Here is a 19,685-nt window from a genome sequence, read left to right as displayed (position 1 = left end):
CTTCTTAGGCGCCTCGCTCCGGCTAGGGCTGCTCCCCTCGCTGCATGGCTTAAAGGGCGGCGTCCAGCCGCGCCACGCATGTCCCTGGGTCCTGTGTGCCCAGGGCCGGGGAGTGGGGGGCTAGGCTTGTGGCAGGCCTGCTGAAAAAGTTGCCCCCCTGCTAGTGTAGAGCCAGAACCTGGAGCAGTTGATTAATATTGGCCCTCGGGGTGTGGACAGCTTCTCTAGATCCCAGTTGAGATGGGGTGTGCACATGCTGATTTAAAAAAATACTTCTGGGATGCTTTCCCTCTTGGCCTGGGTCTGTTGGCTCCACCGAGCAGTTCCTTCAGGAGTTACAGATGCTCTTGAGTGACTGCTTGTGCTTGTCTCGCTCTCTTCTCTTCACATTGGTCTTAATGGAGTTCTTTGACCTCTGGACCCAAATCATGTGAAGCACTACTAAGAAATTTGTGGGGGTTTTTTAAGATTAAATGCCTCCTTCAGCAGATGCAACTGAAGGATTTCTCCATCATCCTCCACTACAAGCATGTTTGCCTGACTCTCTGACATAAGCATTCTAATTGCAAATAATTAATCAAGCAGCCTTAACTGTAACAAACTCTGAAATGGCTAATAAATGGTAATCCCAACTGGCATAAGTGTGCCTGCAACTACCCTAAATTAAGTTAGCAGTGAGCTGGAACAACTTGGCCTACATGAAACAGCCCTAAGTTTAGCTTGTAGAACTACATCTATCCCCACAGTACATGAATGTCATCACTTTGCTGGCTAAGTCCCTGCTTGCTCTGACTTGTTTTGTCCGTACTCTGGGATACTTATTCCTAATAAATAGAATCCAAATAGTTGGAAATGTGACTGGAGTTGTTCTCTAGTTTTTCACTAAGCTTTTTTTGTTGCAACTTTTTCCCTTTTTATATTTAACTCTTTTCTTTTTTTTTCTTTTGACCACAACAGCAAAACATCCTGAGATAAAAGCCTTGATGAAGCCAGACCGGCACTTGATCTGGGTAGTTGTACTGATGGTTCTTGCACAGTTGATAGCATTTTATCTTGTTAAAGACTTGGACTGGAAATGGGTTATATTCTGGGCTTATGTGTTTGGAAGCTGTATTAGTCATTCAATGACTTTAGCTATTCACGAGATCTCCCACAATAGTGCCTTTGGCAACTGCAAAGCAATGTGGAATCGATGGTTTGGGATATTTGCCAATCTTCCTCTTGGCCTCCCATATTCCATATCCTTCAAGAGATACCACATGGATCATCATCGCTACCTGGGAGGGGATGGCATTGACGTGGATATTCCAACTGACTTTGAGGGCTGGCTTTTCTGTACTCGTTTTAGGAAGTTCATTTGGATTGTTCTTCAACCCCTGTTCTATGCCATTCGACCTCTCTGCATCAATCCCAAACCTATTTCTCGACTAGAAATCATCAACTTGTTAGCCCAGCTCTCTTTTGATGTTGTGATATATTACTTCTGGGGAATAAAGTCGGTATGTTACATGCTAGCAGGTTCAGTGCTTGGACTGGGACTGCACCCTATTTCAGGACACTTCATAGCTGAACACTACATGTTTCTAAAGGGGCATGAGACTTATTCCTATTATGGGCCACTCAACTTGCTCACTTTTAATGTTGGCTATCACAATGAACACCATGACTTTCCTAATATTCCTGGCAAGAGCCTTCCATTGGTAAGTGGAGGGGTGTGTGTGTGTGTGTGTGTGTGTGTGTGTGTGTGATTGGTTTGAGTTCAAAGCTAATATAAATATTCTTGCCTAAGCTGTGGTCTAAATAAGATGCTGTAGGTTGCAGATTCTTCAATAAAGATCAGTATAGCACTCTCCAGAACAGGTTGGTAACCTTGCTACTGCAGACTGTTCTGTGTGACTCTACTGCTGATGCTTATCCTTTCTGTAGTGCAAGTAAGCTGCAGGCTTTCCAGTGGAGCCAACCCAACTTTCTTGGGATGAAAGCCTTGTAGGACAGCTTTCATTTGTCCCTCCTAACTAGAGATGCTTATCGGCTATCTAGTTGCTTCCTGTTTAACAAGCCACAACTAAACATGTCTATTCCTCACTGAGTGGAGTGTTTCCAAGGTCTTGATAAGTCATCCTGCAAGGGAACTTTACAGCAGGGGTTGGCAGCATTTTTGGCCAGAGTGCCAAAAACACCCCAACTCTGACTTGTGCCTCAATTTGGCATGCCAGGGACAGACCAATGTGGGGGGTGGGGTTAACAAGGGGCTGGCTGCATATGTGTCTGGATGGGGGTGAGGGGGGGGTGCACTGCACTGATTTTGGCCAGAGTGCCAAAAACACCCCAACTCTGACTTGTGCCTCAATTTGGCATGCCAGGGACAGACCAATGTGGGGGGTGGGGTTAACAAGGGGCTGGCTGCATATGTGTCTGGATGGGGGTGAGGGGGGGGGGCACTGCACTGCCCCAGCTTCATCCCTGTCCTGCTGAGGCACATGTGCAGTTGTGGCCACCACAGAGCCTGGCTGTGGCTTGAGCCCAGTGCAGTCGGCCATGAAGCTAAGCTGCTTGCAACCTCTCTGCTGCAAGCAGCCCAGTTTCATGGCTGGTAGCAGCTGCTCAGAGCTGAGGGGGAGCTGTTGTGTGCTGAGCGGGATGGCCTTGTGTGCCATGCTCTGGCACATGTGACCAGGGGCTGCCAACCCTTACTCTAAAGCTTTTTAATATGATCTATATGATGGCTAGTTTAGCTAGAGCTGCATCTCATCTGAAAGCTTAAGATGTAATGCATACACTACAGCTTCATCAGTGGACAGTAATGGAGGATTGCATTACTTGCAGGGTTTACAGATCTTTGTCAACACTCCTTTTTCTGTAGTGGAAGTGTGGGTGTTTCACAAGTCTAGAATGTGGTAATCAGTTCTACAATATATCCTTGCAGATTTCTCAGACTATTACCATAAATGGGCTTTTGACCATGTTACTTAACTAACTGGAGTACTCTTAACCTAAGCCCATTTTGCTTAGGAAAAGCAGCAAATGAAGAAAACCTGCACAATAACTGGATCCCATGAGAGATTCTTAATAGCCTCCTTAGTGTACATAAGGGAAATTCCTATTTCTTTAGCTTCTGAAATAGGAAAACATCTTTAAAGACTCCAGAAGGATGCACTGATAGATATTTCTAATGGATTTCTACACTTTAGTCTGTATTCAGCAAGTCTAGTTTTGACCATCCCTAGTTCAGGGCTCCAAAGGTATGTCTGCACTTTCACAGATCAGTGCTATGGGCAGTGGAATGCACTATGCCTGCTCTACTTCCATGGTCTCCCAAACCAGCTGGCTTAGTGCATAAGGGGCTTTCTGGTGCAAGACCACCTTTCTCCTTGGAAAAATGCTCCAAATTGCATCGCAAAACTACCTTTGCTATCTGAACTTGGACCTGGATGATGTCCTAGTTGAATAGTAGAGCGACTAACAGGCATATGGGACTCAACAGAATTGTCATTGGTCTTGGCAGGGATGTTAACTTTTAACATGTTTGATTTATGTTCCCCTAAATGGCACTTTCTCACAGTATGCATGGAAGCCTGAATCTGTTCAGTGAAGTTCTTGCTCACCACAAATTGCCTTTTCTTAAATTTGGGAAACTAGCAAAATCTGAATGTTTCTCATCAATCACGTGTGTGTGTGTGTGTGTGTGTGTGTGTGTGTGTGTGTGTGTGTGTTTTTTGTTTTTTTTTGGGGGGGGTGCAAATCGCATACATTAAAGTGTGTGTGGTGTTAATTCCTAATGCTCTTCAAGGCTTGAAGTGTATAGAATAGGGGTAATACTTTTCTAGTCAGTTTAAAGTGAATCTCTTACTCTGGATTGCTGAAGGGTGGACCAGGTTTGCTTCAAAAAGCACTAGCAGATATGTCTTGGGGAAACTTTCTGTTTATTTACACTTGTTTCTCTTTATTTTTGCTTTAGGTGAAGAAAATAGCAGCTGAATACTATGACAACCTGCCACAATATAATTCTTGGATAAAAGTGCTCTATGATTTTGTGATGGATGATACAATCAGTCCATACTCGCGTATGAAAAGGCATTTAAAGGGTGATGTGAAACAAGAGTGAACTTCTGGTGACCAAAAATTGGATATGTCAAGAATGTTGCTCTAAAATAGGTGGTACAAGGCATCTCCTGCTAAAGATGTGTATTTGTATACTGAATAATTTAAACTAATTCAACAATCTACAAGAGTACATCACTATATCCTAAAACAAAGACCTCTACGACAAGTTAGAGTAGACTGGCACCAGCTGTAACGCCCCTAGAAGCCTTCAGCTTCGTTGGTATAATCTACATCTTGTTTAACTAAACTTTGTTCAGTGTTAAGTATATACGACTGTCACTGTTACAGGATTTTCTTTTTTTTGGCAGGTGTTAGCAGATCTTGTACTAAAAAAACAACTTTCTGTCTTGTGTATTTATTCTTCCTTCTTTCCTGAGATTCTCAATATGCACTTTTGGCTTTAGCATGGTCACTGAGAGTGTACTAATGTTCACAGCTTAGTTGCTTTGTCATGTTGCAAGTTTTATATTTAATTAGTAAATCATGTTAAAATAAGGTGGTGTTAATTTTAAATTAATTGTGGAAATTTTAATTTTACTGTTATGCTTCAGGTCATTAATCTAAAATGGAAGTAACTAGTAAGATAGATAGCTTGGCTATTAGTTTAGACAAAAAAGCAGACACAAACACCTAGTTATGTTCTGCCACACTGTTAGATGCTTGCACTAAAGTGCTCTAAGCAAAAGAATATTTTGCTGTGCTCCTGAGTAACTGAAATCACAGCTTAAGCAGAGTGGAGATTTAAAATACTAGTAGAATGCTTGTTATCTAGGGTAGCTACTGGCACCATTGATCTAGATTAACTAGTTTTCTTGGGAAGCTACTCGAGCAGCTGTCCTAGCAGGGACCCTGTAAGGCTCCCTGACAGTATGCCAGATCCACACCGAGTGAGCCTTGGTGAGAGGAAGACTGGGTAAGCTAAGGTTCTACTCCATTCTTCGGAGTACCATGGACTTGAGTAGTGAAATAAATAGAATGTTGTTACAATAAGTTAAGTCATCTTATTAGTTTTCCCAGTGTCCAATGGGAAGCTTCAGATAGCATAGCATGGCACTCTTAAAACCAAACTAACACCACATCTTACTGCACAAAGTATTGGTAACCTAAGGTAGCTGACTTTGGTTCTCCCAGTTTTTGTTTGGGGGCTTGTGTTTTTTGTGTGTGTGTGGTTTTTTTTCCTTGGCTCTTTGTTTCTTTTCTGGTGGTCTTAAACATTCAATGTTTGTGTAATTGAATATTCATGTATGCATTGTCTATCCCATCCATTGAGCCATATGGATGGCTGGGCATCCTCCTGAAAAGGGGGATGTTAGCAGCCATCAGCCTAATGCAAGGTCAGGTTGGCGCACAGTGATTCTTGTAGCCCAGTGGAGTAGATCTTGGAGTTGATCCAAGGCTGGGTGGGGGGGCTGAGTGCCTATGTGCACCCCAACCCAGTAGGTCAGTTCATGGGGGAAGGAAGGGGCAGGGGATAGATCAAGGCCCCTGCAGTGAGGGACAGTGCCACAGAGGCAGAGCAGGGGTAAGTTGAGTGTGGGGCCCTGGCTAGGTGGGACTTGCCTGCAGGGGAGGCATGCCCCCCAAACTTTTTTCTCCCTCTGCCTCTATACCTGCAGGGGGGCACAGGCCCCCCCTTCCCCCCCCCAGACTTACCTGCTGTGGGGGACATGATAGATCTTGAGTTGCTTTTTAAATGCCAAAGATGATCTCTCCTACTTTTAAAGGTTGGAGACCACTGCTGTAGCCTTCTTAAATGTGGAGAAACTTCAAGTGTGAAGGGAGGGAAAAGGACTAGGCATCTTGCCAGATGGTGGCATGGCCCATTCTTGTTTTCTAGCCCTAAATTTCTGCTTCTAATAATTTCTTTGTCTCTGCAAAAAGCCACACTGGACTATGCTGAAGAACAGCTTGCTTATCTCTTGCATTAGTACTGTACCTTTTTGTTTGCCTAATAACTACCCTTATGATATAGGGGCCAGGCCAATGGAGTTAGGCACCTACTTTATTTTGGGTACTACTTCTCACATCTTAAGCTCCTAAAAATGCTCCAAAAGGTCCTAGCTCTTGCTTCATATCAACTGAAGATAACCTCACGGTGTTGGTAGAGTGTTTATCATTATGTAAGCCTGGCTAATGTCAGTCCTAGTTTAGCCTCAGTTCTTAAGATGACTGACTCTTTCAGATGTCAGTCTTCCAGGACCCCTTGGAGGCACTGGAAAAACTCTGCTAGAGGAGCATGATGGGTTGCTAATGTAGCTTAAGCTCTGGCATCTAGCATAATCACTCACTTTGAAAATATAGGTCCTTTATCTGTGGATGTGCTTAACAAGTGTAAAACCCTGCCATTGATTGTAATCTTGCTACAAAAGCTCACTAACCAGAATTAACTTCATTGTGGGCTTGTGACCAATAGTTGGCATACTGCTCAGTGTGAAAGCTTTGACTGCTTAAATAAACTTCCTTGTTGTTAGTGGAATAAGGTTCCAAACCTATTTTTAATTTTACATCTTAAGTAAGGGAATATGTTTTAAGACTAGGGGAGGGGGATGGCTTTTGCTAGATGCCATAATGTTAAACTGCAGCAGTTAAGTAATATAGCTAAAGTATCCACTTACAATATGCCTGGGGTAGGGAGGCTCATTAGGTAATCTTTTACAATTCCACTTGTTCAATAAATGTCCTAATTGGTTACCCTAATCTTGCCTAACAACTTTTGATTGGCAGTAGATCTTCATATTCCAGCTTTTTGAAGAAGAGCTTTGGGGGTTGTGGGGGGAACCAGAGGAGATGACTGGAATTGGAGGCAGGGATTCAGGCCAGCAGGTGCCTGATGGGTAAGAAGTGTGGCTCCAAACCCAAGCTAGCACTAACCTGAATCAACAGTTCTGTGGCTCCCAGCATAAGATGTAACAAGGCCCTACATTTCCCTAGGTAACAAAGGGAACACAAAGGCTATTAAACAGATGTTACTACACTAATGTCTGTGGCAGTTTTGGAAACAAAAGCTCATTTTTTGCACTGCAGAAAAGAAGCCAGAGTTTGTAAGAGATTCTAACACCATGGACCTTTCAAGACTGATACATTTTAGTTTTGGTGAATGAAGAAATTTGTCCTCTTCTTGAACTCAGATGGGGGGAGGGGAAGATTAAAAAAAAAAAAAAAGAAAAAATATTAATTACATACTATATGTGGCATAGAACAATTCAGGGACCTCAAAAATGCAGATCATCAACATGCTCATTGCCGAACTCAGGCCTGAGGAACACTACCTGCTTCATAGTAATGTGTACCTTGTGAGTGCCCTGCAAACACCCAGCTAGTTACCTACTGACCCAAAGCAATTAGCAGCAGCCCCAAATTTGCATGCACTAGAGACCCACAGGGGTTCCTTCAGGCTGAGCAGAGCTCTTATGGAGGTCTGCCTAGATTTCCAGGAAAGAGACCTTTGTCCTCTTGTTGCCACTGCTATTCATTATAGGCATGCAGAACTAACTTCACTTGTGAGTGAGTCAGTGCCAGCTGGCAGAGTCCAGAAACAGCAGCTCATCATGAGGTTATTTCAGGAAATAACCCTAGACCTGTATTGCTGCAGGACTCTAGTGTCATGCTCAAAGCAATTTGGATTTGAAGGTGCAGACTAACTGAAGATGCTGACCAGCTAGGAGCCATAATCATGCCTGAGAATTGAGCTGATTTTTGTTCTGTTGATAGGACTCACAACACCTGTTCTTGGTGATGATAGCAGAATTGCAACACTTCTTCTAAGCTGCTGGACAGCGGTCTGGAAAAAGTGCTGGCTTACAAAAGCCAAATGAGCACTGGGATAGAACTCCCAGACTGACAGGAAACTTATTTTAATCATAAATTACAATATTCCACTAGCTTCTGGTATATATCCCACAACTCGCAGCAAGAAAAATACTAGTATGCAAGGAGCCTAGCAGGAGATCACTGTACTGGGGATGGCTGCCCAGAATGTGATGCACTTATTTAACAAGCACATACAAGTGCTGTGTGGATCAAGTGATTCAAAGAGGGCAGTAGCTTAAGCTAGCATCAAGAAGCAGGGTAGGTGCTTTGCTTTCAGTATAGTTCCTAATTAAAGCAGTAGAGTCCAGAGAAGAGCCACAGGCATGATCAGAGGTCAGGAAAACACACCTTATGACGACAGGCTGAGAGCTATGGGGCTCTTTAGCCTGGAAAAGCACAGGCTCAGGGGTGATCTGATGGCCACCTATAAGTTTATCAGGGGTGACCACCAGTATCTGGGGAAATGTTTGTTCACCAGAGCGCCCCAAGGGATGATGAGGTCGAACGGTTATAAACTACTGCAAGACCGTTTCAGGCTGGACATAAGGAAAAATTTCTTTACTGTCTGAGCCCCCAAGGTCTGGAATAGCCTGCCATCAGAGGTGGTTCAAGCACCTACATTGAACACCTTCAAAAGAAATTTGGGTCCTTATCTTGCTGGGATCCTATGACCTCAGCTGAATTCCTGCCCCTGGGGCAGGGGGCTGGACTTGATGATCTTCTGAGGTCCCTTCCAGCCCTACTGTTTATGAAATCTATGAAACAATTTTCAGGCACTGGCATACCACCATTTAGGACTTGGGAACTTTTGTACTTTGCACTGTTGGGGATCTGTAGAACCACAACTATGAATCTCATTTATAAAAGGAGATAACTGGCTGCAGAAACATTCTCCCACATCTGTTAACAATCAAGTCTGGAGCCAAGCTTCAGAGTGCAAAGGTCCCATAAGCAGACTCTTGTTGGGGAAAGTGGAGCAGCAAGAAGACGCATGAAAAGAACTGAGCAGCAGAGAGAGATGATCACACCTAGAGGTGGTTTACAGTGTTTGACCTGGCACATCATTGTCTACTACGCTGTTTCCATCCTTCCTCTTCTTTCAGTACTGTGCCAAATGAGGTACAGATGTGAGAAACACATTAGATATTAGAAACTTTATTTAGGTTTGGGTGTTGCAACTGGAAAGTTTAATCATTGGTACTTATCCCTCTTTCCACCTCCAAGTACGAACACAGAAGACAAATAAACATGAAGAAAGAGGGAGGAAAAGCTCTTGAGGCTAATACAAAATTGAACAAACTTGATTTTTTACTCATATCTGGGGATCAGGAAGTAACAGTCTAAAGCAGGAGTGGGCAAAATTGCGGATCTAGCTGGCAGCTGGACTCTGTTTTCCAGCACCCCCTGCCAAGGTCACTGCAGCTGGTTTCTATGAAGACCCCAGCAATGGCAGGGCCAGGGCTTCCAGGGAGACTGGCCCCAGAAGTGTTGGCAGGGTGTGTGGCTGGTTGTGGAGCTGCTTTGGGCCTGGGATCTTGCAGCAGTGACAGTGTGGTCTGGAGCCGGGGCAGAGCCACAGTCCACTGCCTGCACACCCCTGCCTGCTCTGCCCTAGCTCGGGACCATGTTGTCACTGCTGCAGGACACTAACTTAGGTTAAGGAAGCACTGTTGATGGAAGATAAATCTCTACCTTCATGTATATTTTAGGGGATTGAATGCATTTTCAAATGCTAAGTCTGTGATTTGATAAGTTGGATTAATTAATAAAGTTAAAAGGGGAAAATAAACAGGGCTCCATAGCATTACAGATCATTCACTGTGACCTCCATAGCAGGAACACTTATGGATAAGTCATCAAGGACTCCAAGTACTTGGATAAGAATAAGCTGGTTGATCAGGAATAGCCAGCATAGATTTATCATGAGCAAATCACACCTGACCAACTTGATTACTTTTTATGACATTATGACAGGCTCTATACATGGAGGGAGAGCAATAGATATGTTATACCCTGATTTTAGCAAGGCTTTTGACACTACCTTCCACTACATTCTCATTTCTAAACTAAGGAAACAGACTAGATGAAAGTACTGCAAGTTGGATACAAAACTGGTTAGATCATCATGCTTAAGTATGATGTAGCCAGCAACAGTTCAATGCCCAACTGGAAGGAAGTATGAAGTGGGGATTCCTAGGGCTCTATCCTGATTCCAGTATTGCTTAACATTTCATTAATATTTCAGAGGATGGGACTGAGTGTACACAGCAATTTTGCAGACAACACCAAGTTGGCTAGAGTTCCAGACACTCTGGAGCACAGGGCTAGGATTCAGAATGGTCTTGATAAACTGAACAAATGGTTCAAAATCAATCTCATGAAATTCAAGAAGGACAAGTGCAGAGTCCTGTACTTGGGATGAAACAACTGCATTAAAAGTACAGACTGGGGAAAGATTGGCAGTACTGCAGAAGAGGACTAAGGGGTAGAGGAAGGAGAGGGCAGGGATCACAGGGGACCAGAAACAGAATGAGCCATTGCTGTGCTAGGCTGTATTAATAGAAGTGTTCCTTTCAAATCTAAAGGAAAAGAAAGATGTTGACGGATTGGAAGGAGTCCAGCAAATAACAGCAAAATTGATTAGAGGCCAGGAAAACATGATTTATGAGGGAAAGATGAAATGGGATTGTTTAGTCTGGAGAAGAGAGGACTGAAGAAGAATTTGAACAGTCTTCTAATACCTGAAGGATGATTTAAAAAAGAATGGAGATAGCCTCTTTTCTGGCCACAGAGGGCAGGATTAGGAGCAGTGATCTCAAGTTGCAGCAGTAGAAATTTAGGTTGGATATTAGGAAAATTTATCATTATGATAATGGCCAAGCACTGGAACAGGTTGCCCAGAGAGGTTGTGGAATCTCCATCTTCGGTTGTTTTTAAGAGCAGGTTACACAGATACTTGACTGAGACTCTTTTAGTCAGAGACAATCTTGCCTTGAACAAGGTATTGGATTAGGGTTTTGTTTTTTTTAGCTGAAATTGTCCTTATCTTCATAAAGGGATCTGCCGACCATGATCCAGACACACAGCATCGTAGATTTCATGCCAAACACAGAGCATCCCAGCTATCACTGGTTTAACTCAGCATAAGTACAGATGCCACCACGAACAGTGGCCTTTGTCTACAAATAGGCTAAGCACCAGTTTCCATATCTACAAAAACATTTTATTTTCTTACTGTGAATGATAATTCTTAATGGCAATCCCTATAATTTTTCACTCTTGATTATAATGTTGCACCCATAATAAGCTTGATAGGTTAGTTTACATTTAGGAAAAAACAACCTTCAGTCAGTAGAGACCTCTGGTGCTGGTGCATGGTAGCAGAATGGGTGAACCTTGTGTCTATTTCCTCCAGCTGGCTCATTTGTAAATGGGTACCTTGGTGTGCCACTGAATACAGAAACTGGTGTACCTTAACCAAACCAGTTGGATGGGCTATTAGTTACACAGCTGTCTAAGTACCTCTTCTGACTTTGATAGACACCTGGCACCTCAATTTTATGCCACCAGGGTTGTACTGGTAGTTCAAAAGAGTTCCTGTTTTTGAAGATTAGTAACTAACATGTGGGATAAAATATCCTTAAGTGTTAAGTGCCTCTTTGAAAAAAGAACAATATTTCTTTTACACTAAACCAGTGGTATTCAACCTCTGCAACCCTGCACTATGGATGAGGAATGCTGCGCCTATCCATGGGCCAGATCCTATGCATGAGATCTTATCCACCAGTTGGATCCAGTGTGGGGTTAGGGGGCAGGGTGAGTCCACAGATGTGATCCAGCATGCCAGTGCAACCTTGCACACCAGATTCAGCCACAGAGCAGGGGGGCTATGTTACCCAGACCACAGGGCTTTCCAGAGGTTCAGAAATTTGGCAGCAGAAGAGCAGTGGCAATGCTAATTGGCACAGTTCTAGAAGCAATTAATGTTGCTATCACTCCCCTCCCATCAATTTTCCTGACCTGCAAGTCAGGGAGCCTCATGGGCTGAATGACATGACTCTACAGGGGTTGAGCAACATTGGATTAAAAACAAATGGTTGTCAACTGCATTATCAGTAACTGAACTGACCCTTAGCACAAGCAACACATACATGAAAAAGGAAGAGACTTATAAAATTAGTCTGGTCATTTTCAGTTGAATTGTAGTGCATGATTCAATTATTGTTTACTGCAAAACAAACTAAAAAGGGAAGTTATTGTCAGGGTTGTTTTGGGTTCTCTCTTTTTTATAGTAAAAAACTGAAATGCGTTATTTATAAAACAACTTCACAGCTAACATAAGCCTGTGCTTCCTGTGCTAACAATGGTCAGCAACTCCTGGTCTCAAGCATGTGAGCTCTGTCCTTTAATACTCTGACCAGAGGCTTCTGAAGAGCAAAAATGGGCAGCTCCATTTCCTTCAAGATTACATCGGCATGAAATGAATGGTCCTTTCTCTCCAGACATATTTAATCAGATGGTAGCCTTGCCATATTTAGTCAGTGTTTCTATACAAGCTCTTCCAACCTGTAGAATGCCGTAACCATAGCCCCTTCTTGAGAGAACCTGAGAAAAAAGCCCTGTAGTACAGGGCTATTGATTCAATAAGGCCAACACTTACAAGACAGGTTTAACAAAAATCGATACAAATGTTACAATTTGGAAATATCACCAATTTTTACAATTCAGTGGTTTGGCAGATAACCAAGTAGCAGAAAAGCTTTCCTGTTACTGTATGTACCATAACCACGTGTTTTACTTATTACACATTTGACTAAGACATCAACAGCTCTGGTAAAGTAAAGGAGAGGCTTTTTTATGATGAGTAACAATTAGAGCCAAGTTTGCTTCAAATATTTCTCCTGCTTAGCAAAACATGCCCCTTTTTAAAAAACATTTTTTTCAGAAGGAAAGATGTGCAGAATGCTTATAGCTTTCAGTAGTTACACTTTGTCAGCCTTAAGATACTACAGTGTTTTTTTTTCTTATAATCCAGTTTCAACTTGTTCAGACAGGCAGGGAAGTCGTGATCCTCTTTCTAGATTATGGCCCAACACAGAAACCACTCAACATAGCTTAGTTAAGCCCTGAAAAGAATCTCTGATATGAACTGTATTCAACTCTTTCTCCAGTGTTTAAAAGCAAACACTGAAGCATCAAGAACTGAAATAACAGCTGCAAGCAAAAGTGAAACTGAGGTCATTGATCTATTGAGGAAGCTAAAAAAATATAACAGGAGTCCAACAAGCTGGATAAAAAAAAAAAAATCACTTTAATAAGCTAAGATCCTCTTGGCAACAAGCTGGAAACAAATATTTAACAAGTTGCAGGAATTTCAACTAGTCATCTAAACTGAAAATCCTAGATGCCTGGTTGAAACACATGTCCTGACACAAAAGTGGTTTAAAAGTACATTTTTTTTTAGAAAATTATTGGGGTAAAATGTCAACTGGGAGCCCTCACCTGATCCGTGCTAGAACAATGGGAAAATTCTCCTCCCCTGGAGGATTCTTGTCTGGACATACTAAATTAAGAGCAACTCAAATCAGTAATAGCACTGGTACCATAGCGCACAGCATCATCCACTTTTTGCTTGTATTTCTGATAGTCACAATTTCTTCTCTCTTTTCACAGATACTTGAGCTCAGCTTTCTAGATGCATTAAAAACAGTAAAATTCAGTGCTTCCTTAAAAGAGAATTTCCCTGCACCAGCATTATGAAGGGTTCGCAAATTTCTGTTTTTTACTCCTTTGCATACAGGTTACTTTAAAATAACTTGCCCTCTGGAGGCTATTTCTTTTGATAAAGTGATAGGGAGGCTTCTCAAAGTTATGCTGGCTCAAAATGTCAAGGCAGTTTTGCTTTCAGTTTGGAAAAGGAAGACTCAGTGATGCAAGAGCATGTGGCATAACACTTTTCCAGACTGCTTTTGTGGCTTTCTCCTTATAGAATAATGCTGGAAAAAGGAATGCTCAACTTCTTGAAAATGTAGTTGCTTTCCAAATTTCATCTATAAAATTCTACATAAACTGTTTGCTCAGTTTAAGGTATGCTATAGCTTCATTGACAGTAAGCAGAACTGGAGAAAAGGATCCCCTTGGATGTTTTACTTTTACAATTGTTAAAGTATGGACTCTGATAAAATGGCATCTAGATCCTTGCAGGTTTCTTCAGCTGCAATACTCCTTTAAGAAGTCAAAAGAAACCAGGTGCAGCTTCTTTCCAGTTGTCTTTGAGGAAATAAACTTGGATCAGGCTCAGTCACTATGAGCTTCTTCAACATAGCAGAATTATTTTGTCTTTCACCTGCTCAGTGACTGACGTAGCTCTTCATATGTTATCTGATCCTAATAAGAGCAAATTAGGAGGAGGAAGAAAAAAACAAAAATGAAAAACACTTCAGCAGCCAGATCAAGAAACCATGCAATGTTTAAAAGGTGACATCCACTTTTTGCCAGGAAAACTAAATAGCAGCACCCTTGTGCCTGCTGGCTAGTATTTGGCTGAAATATTTACAAAAGGCAAATCAAACAGTCAAAATAAATATCATTTATAAGGTTCCCTTAAGACAAAAGTCACCACTGATCTGCAATTATTAACAGAAATCTCTGTTGGCAGAGTTCTTGTCCTTCACAATGTTTTGCTAGTCAGACACTCCCCTGACAGTTAAATTAAAAAAGTACTAGTTTAAGCTAAACTTCAGATCTAAGTTAAACTTTTGCAAAGCCCTTTGTGTACGGGTCTCTTATTTCAGTCTGAAAGCAATTTGGTGTAGTTTAGCTTAAATCTGTTACCAAACTGAACGGAGAGGCAAGGATTTCCTTAGGGTGATATCTTGGGATAGAGTTAAACAAGCTTTCAAAGGCAAGACAATACTCTTGATGCCTGACAACAGCAAGCCAAGCACAGTATAGTTAAAAACAAAACAAAACAAAACAAACAAAAAAACAAAAACAGTTGCAGGAAGGGATGAGATAAAATGCCAGAGGTAGCACAATTAGCAGAAGAAAAAAAACCCAAACCAAACTGCAAATCAGAGAGACCATGCTGCAGGGGCTTGCAATGGATTAACACTGAGGTAACTGATTACATTTCTCATGTGGGCTGCTCTTATTCCTGTGATGTACAGGAGGATGGTGGATAATGCAGGATGGACAGGTTGCTGCCAACACTCAAGGCATTTTTACACTTTTAAAAGTGCTTGGTGCTGTGACACTTGCAGTTGTATAAATGGTGAAATGCACATCAGCGCAAAGGAAATGGTGGCAGTGCACTTTTGAACTAAAACACTTCGGAGGTGCTTTAGTTCAAAAGTGCACCGCTGCCATTTTATCCTGATGTGCATTTCACCACTTATACAACTGCAAGCGGTGCAGCGTGATGCGCATGTTACCATGCAGAGCAGACTCAATCAAGTCTGCTCTGAAGCAGCAGATCTCCAGTGCGTCCGAGAACTAAAAGGTATGTGTATAAATGCCCACACATTCTTTGTCAGAGCAGATCTGGACAAGTGTCTTAACTGTTAGGGTATTTCTGTGGAGAGAGTGAATCTGTCTCCACCACTTCCCTAGACCGGCAAAACCTTGGACCTGCAATAGTTTAACTAAAACAAATACTTTCATCCAGAAAGTTTTAGGTTTGATGAATCACATGCCCAATGAAGCTTTAGGCTGAAAGCTTTCCAACCAGTTCTAACTGAAATCAAGATTGACAGCTGTCTATTGCTTTTTCAGGGTCGTCTAACTGGCAGTCCACAGGCCTATCATGCCACCCCTGGGCTCCTGCCTGGCCACAGCTCCCCTCAGCACTTTCGATACAGCAGCAGCTGGGGGTGCTCCGTGCTCCCCCTCCCACTCCCACTCCAGCCTCTGCTTCCTGCCCTCAAACCTGAGGGCAGGGCTGTGCCTGTAGTGTGCACATGGTGTGCAGCCTGGGAGAGGGCAGGGGGCTGAGTTGCCTGATATGTTAGCAAGAAAAAAAAAAACACTTTTGCCTTAAGGCTGATGAAGATGACATTGACAGATTATTGTAATGGAGATGTTTAGCACATACAGAAAACAGATAGGCTGAATGAGGTAAACCTAGAAAGGAAAGGGTTTAAATAAACCAGTGTTAACATTCAAATTTCCATGCCAGAATACAGCAATGTCCGTTTGGTCCAATATCCTTATGTCCAACAATCGCTTACTACCAGACAGTCTAAAAGGCAAAAATCCTCAAGTATCTGATCTATCTTGCTATGGCCCTGAGTGCAAGGTAAAACAGACAGGGGCTCTCATTGATCCTCCAGTCAAGGATAATGGCCTGGATAGAAGCAGATGCATTCTAGTTATCAACAGATGGCTGCATAGATGGTGTTGCAAGCAGGGCTTTTACTTTGACCATGGGGTGGTGTTCCAACAAAGGACTGCTGGGAAGAGATGGGGTCCACCTGATGAAGAGGGAACGGGGGGAGGGGAGCAGAAAAGAGCATCATGTACAGGATCACTAACCTAATAAGGAAGGCTTTAAACTAGGTCCCCTGGGAATGGAGACCAAAGCCCAGGGGTATGTGAAGAGCCAGGAGACCTGGATAAAAAACTTAGTAAGAGGAGGCAATAGTGGAAGCTTTAGCAATAATCTCAAGGAGGAGTTAGGACAACAGCTAGTTACCCAAAATGTTTATGAACTAATGCAAAGAAGTATGGGAAATAAACAGGAAGAACTGGAGGTCCCAGTTCAATCCCAGGATTATGACGTAATTGAAATAAAGATGTGTTGGAATAGTTCACATGACTGGAGCATAGTCATGGATGAGTATAACTTGCTCAGGAATGACAGGGAGGGAAAATGAGGTGTTGCCCTATATATAAAGGAGATGTACACACATTCAGAGGTACAATATGGATAGCAGATCAGTGGATGTGATATACCTTGATTTTAGCAAGGTTTTTGACATTGATTTCCTACAGAATTCTCATTAGCAAGCTATGGCAGGGCTGTCTAACTGGCAACCTTTATGTGGCCCCATGGGGGGTTGATTTGTAGCCCCCAAGGCTCTGGCTACAGCAGCAGACAGTACTGCTGCAGTCTGCAGGATCCCTCTTCCACCTCTGGCTTCTGCTTCCTGCCCTTGTCCAGGCAATGGCACAATAGATGGAGAATCAGTGGTGTGGTGAGCTGAGGATGGGGGCCAGGGTGACCATGCAGGGTGCAGCAGGAAGGGGAGGGGGGGGTAGCAGGGGATGGTGGGAAAGGGCTATAACTTACGCTGATGCAGTCCATGTGGCCATTTAAAAGTTGAAATGGACATCCCTGTGCTAAGAAAATACAGACTGGATGAGATAGTAAGGTGGATACATAAACTGGTTAGATCACCATGTTCAGTGAGTAGTCATCAACAGTTCAATGTCTGCTTGTGAAGAAATAACAAGTGGGGTTCTCCAGGAGTCTGTCCTGGGCCCAGTACTGGTTAATATCTTTATTAATGATGTGGAGAATAGGATTGATTGCAGGTTTAGCATACTGGCAGATAACACCAAGTTTGGTGGAACTACAGACACTCTGGAGGGCAGAGCTAGGATCTAGAAAAACCTTGAAAAATTGGGAAAATGCTCCAAAGTCAATCAGATGAAAAAGGACAAATGTCTAGTCCTGCACTTGGGAAGAAACAAGTGTATGCACAAACAGACTGGGGAATGATCGGCTAGACTGAAGAAAAGGACCCAGGAGTTTCCATGGTTCATAAGCTGAACATATGCTACCAATGTGCTCTTGTTGCAAAAAAACTAAACAGCATACTGTATTCTATTAACAAAAGTATTATTTGCAAATTAATGGAAGTGATTCTCCTTCCAATAAATGGAACTGATTCTCCTGCTCTATTTGGTACTGGTAAGGCCTCACCTGGAGTATTGGGCCCCACGCTTCAAGAAGGATGTGTACAATTACCCTCCTGCTAGCTGACACCAACCCAGACATAGTGGAGCTCACCAAAATGTGGTGGGACCCAATGCACAGCTGGGCAGTGAATATCAAGGGCTATAGGCTGTACAGGAGGGATAGGACAGGGAGGAAAGGTGGGGGTGTGGTGCTCTACATCAAGGAGAAATACACACCCTCAACCAATAGCACTGGGTCAGAGGAGGGGCACACTGGGTTTAGAATACAAGGAGGTCGAGGGGAAAGGGACTTAACGGTGGGGGTCTCCTACAGATCACCCAACCAAGCGGAAGAGCTAAACCGGAAATTCTTAAGTCAGCTCACGGAGGCAGTTAGGTCAAAGAACGTGGTCATCATGGGCGACCTAAACTTTCTAGACATCTGCTGGGAAGAGCAGTCAGCCAGGTCTGACCACTCACGTAGGTTCCTAGCCGAGATACAGGACCTCCATCTAACTCAGGAAGTGCACAGCCCCACCAGGGGAGACGCCTTGTTGGATCTGGTCCTGGCCACGGGTGATGACCTGGTGAGGGGTCTGCAGGTGCTCGACCACCTGGGTGACAGCGATCATTGCCTGCTAGAATTCATCATCCAGTGCAAGCTGGCAAAGGCCTGCAGCAAGGCAGCAGCCCTGGACTACAGGAGGGCCGATTTCAATGAGGTAAGGAGAATAGTCAGGGAGACACTGAGGTCCTGGAGGGGAGGGGAGTCGGGTGTCCAAGAAGAGTGGTCGTTCCTTAAGGAGACGATCCTCCACACCCAAAGGGAGGTAATCTCAACACGGGTCAAAGGGGGCAAGAGAGCACAAAAGCCCCCATGGCTCACCAAAAGCATCTGGGAACGTCTCCTAGCTAAAAAGGAGCCATACACCCAATGGAAGGGAGGGGCCATCACCAGGGAGGACTATACCTGTTGCTCAGGACTGCAGGGGGGTGGTCAAGAAGGCCAAGGTGGAGATGGAACTGGGACTAGCTACATGGATCAAGGACAACAAGTCCTTTTTTAAATACAAAGGGGGTAAAAAGAAGGTACCAGGTAACGTGGGGCCTCTGCAGGACACGCTAGGGAATCTGGTCGTCGCACCAGACAGCAAAGCTAACCTATTTAACAATTTCTTTGCCTCCATTTTTCTGAGCAGGGATCGGGTCATCCCTCTCACTGGGACCACTGTAGGCCCCAGGGGAGGCGCATCCAGGCCTAGTCAGAGAGGACTTAGTCAGGGAATTTCTGGAGGGACTGGATGTATTTAAAAATCAGCAGGTCCTGATGATCTCTGTGGCAGAAATGCCACTGTCTGTGTCCCTCTCCAGAAATCTGTCTCTGCCAGCGTGAGAGGCTGGTGCTGAATTCCTCAGGGAGGGGGGAATCACAAAAGCCTGGTGCTTCGGTGTGTGGATTCTCTGGTCACCTGGGAAGGGGGAGGGAAAAGCCCCACTTACTGGCCCAGGTAGCCAGTGATGCTTTTTAAATTGGTTGGCTAGTGGCCAGCACTGGCAGCTTCAATTGGACCGAGGTCAGAAAGGTTATTTAAAGGCCCGGTCCAGTAAAAAGGCAGCCATTAGCCAGGTGGTCGTCCAGGTGAATCTGAAACTGGGAGAGGAGTTTCACCATCTGAAACTGGCTCCCTCCTCATAACCGCATGCTCAAAGAGTGACCTGCCTTCAGAGGAAAACTCCAACCACCTCTGGATGATGCGTGCGAGTAAGCTACTCAAGATCCGACTAGATATTTAGCTCACAGTAACTCAGATGCGAGATCAAAAGGCTACCATCAGCCATACTGGTTTGCTCTATGGGATTCCTCTGATATT

The 19,685-nt window shown here is 43.6% G+C and overlaps 2 protein-coding genes across 8 annotated transcripts in view; one reads left to right on the top strand and one right to left on the bottom strand.

Annotated features, from left to right (window-relative positions):
- The first annotated feature begins 928 nt into the window (after positions 1-928).
- DEGS1 (delta 4-desaturase, sphingolipid 1) lies at positions 929-6,801 on the top strand. Its single transcript, XM_014524550.2, has 2 exons — positions 929-1,700; positions 3,959-6,801. The coding sequence occupies exons 1-2, from the start codon at positions 984-986 to the stop codon at positions 4,103-4,105; spliced, it is 864 nt and encodes a 287-aa protein (XP_014380036.2). The 5' UTR covers positions 929-983; the 3' UTR covers positions 4,106-6,801.
- Positions 6,802-8,641: 1,840 nt separating this feature from the next.
- Positions 8,642-19,685, bottom strand: part of NVL (nuclear VCP-like) — a 76,611-nt gene continuing 65,567 nt past the window's right edge. For 5 of the 7 annotated variants that reach the window (XM_025215136.1, XM_025215137.1, XM_006033369.3 and 2 more), the window contains one exon: positions 8,642-14,301. In XM_025215136.1, the coding sequence (XP_025070921.1) occupies positions 14,257-14,301 (45 nt within the window). In that variant the 3' untranslated portion in view covers positions 8,642-14,256. The remainder of the gene's footprint in view (positions 14,302-19,685) is intronic. The other 2 variants (XM_006033366.3, XR_003096161.1) reach the window with 2 other exon arrangements.

This window comes from Alligator sinensis, unplaced genomic scaffold, assembly GCF_000455745.1.
Source record: "Alligator sinensis unplaced genomic scaffold, ASM45574v1 scaffold753_1, whole genome shotgun sequence".
Classification (NCBI taxonomy): domain Eukaryota; kingdom Metazoa; phylum Chordata; order Crocodylia; family Alligatoridae; genus Alligator; species Alligator sinensis.
Note: the sequence above shows the minus strand (reverse complement) of the source record. Positions and strands in the feature narration are given on the sequence as shown.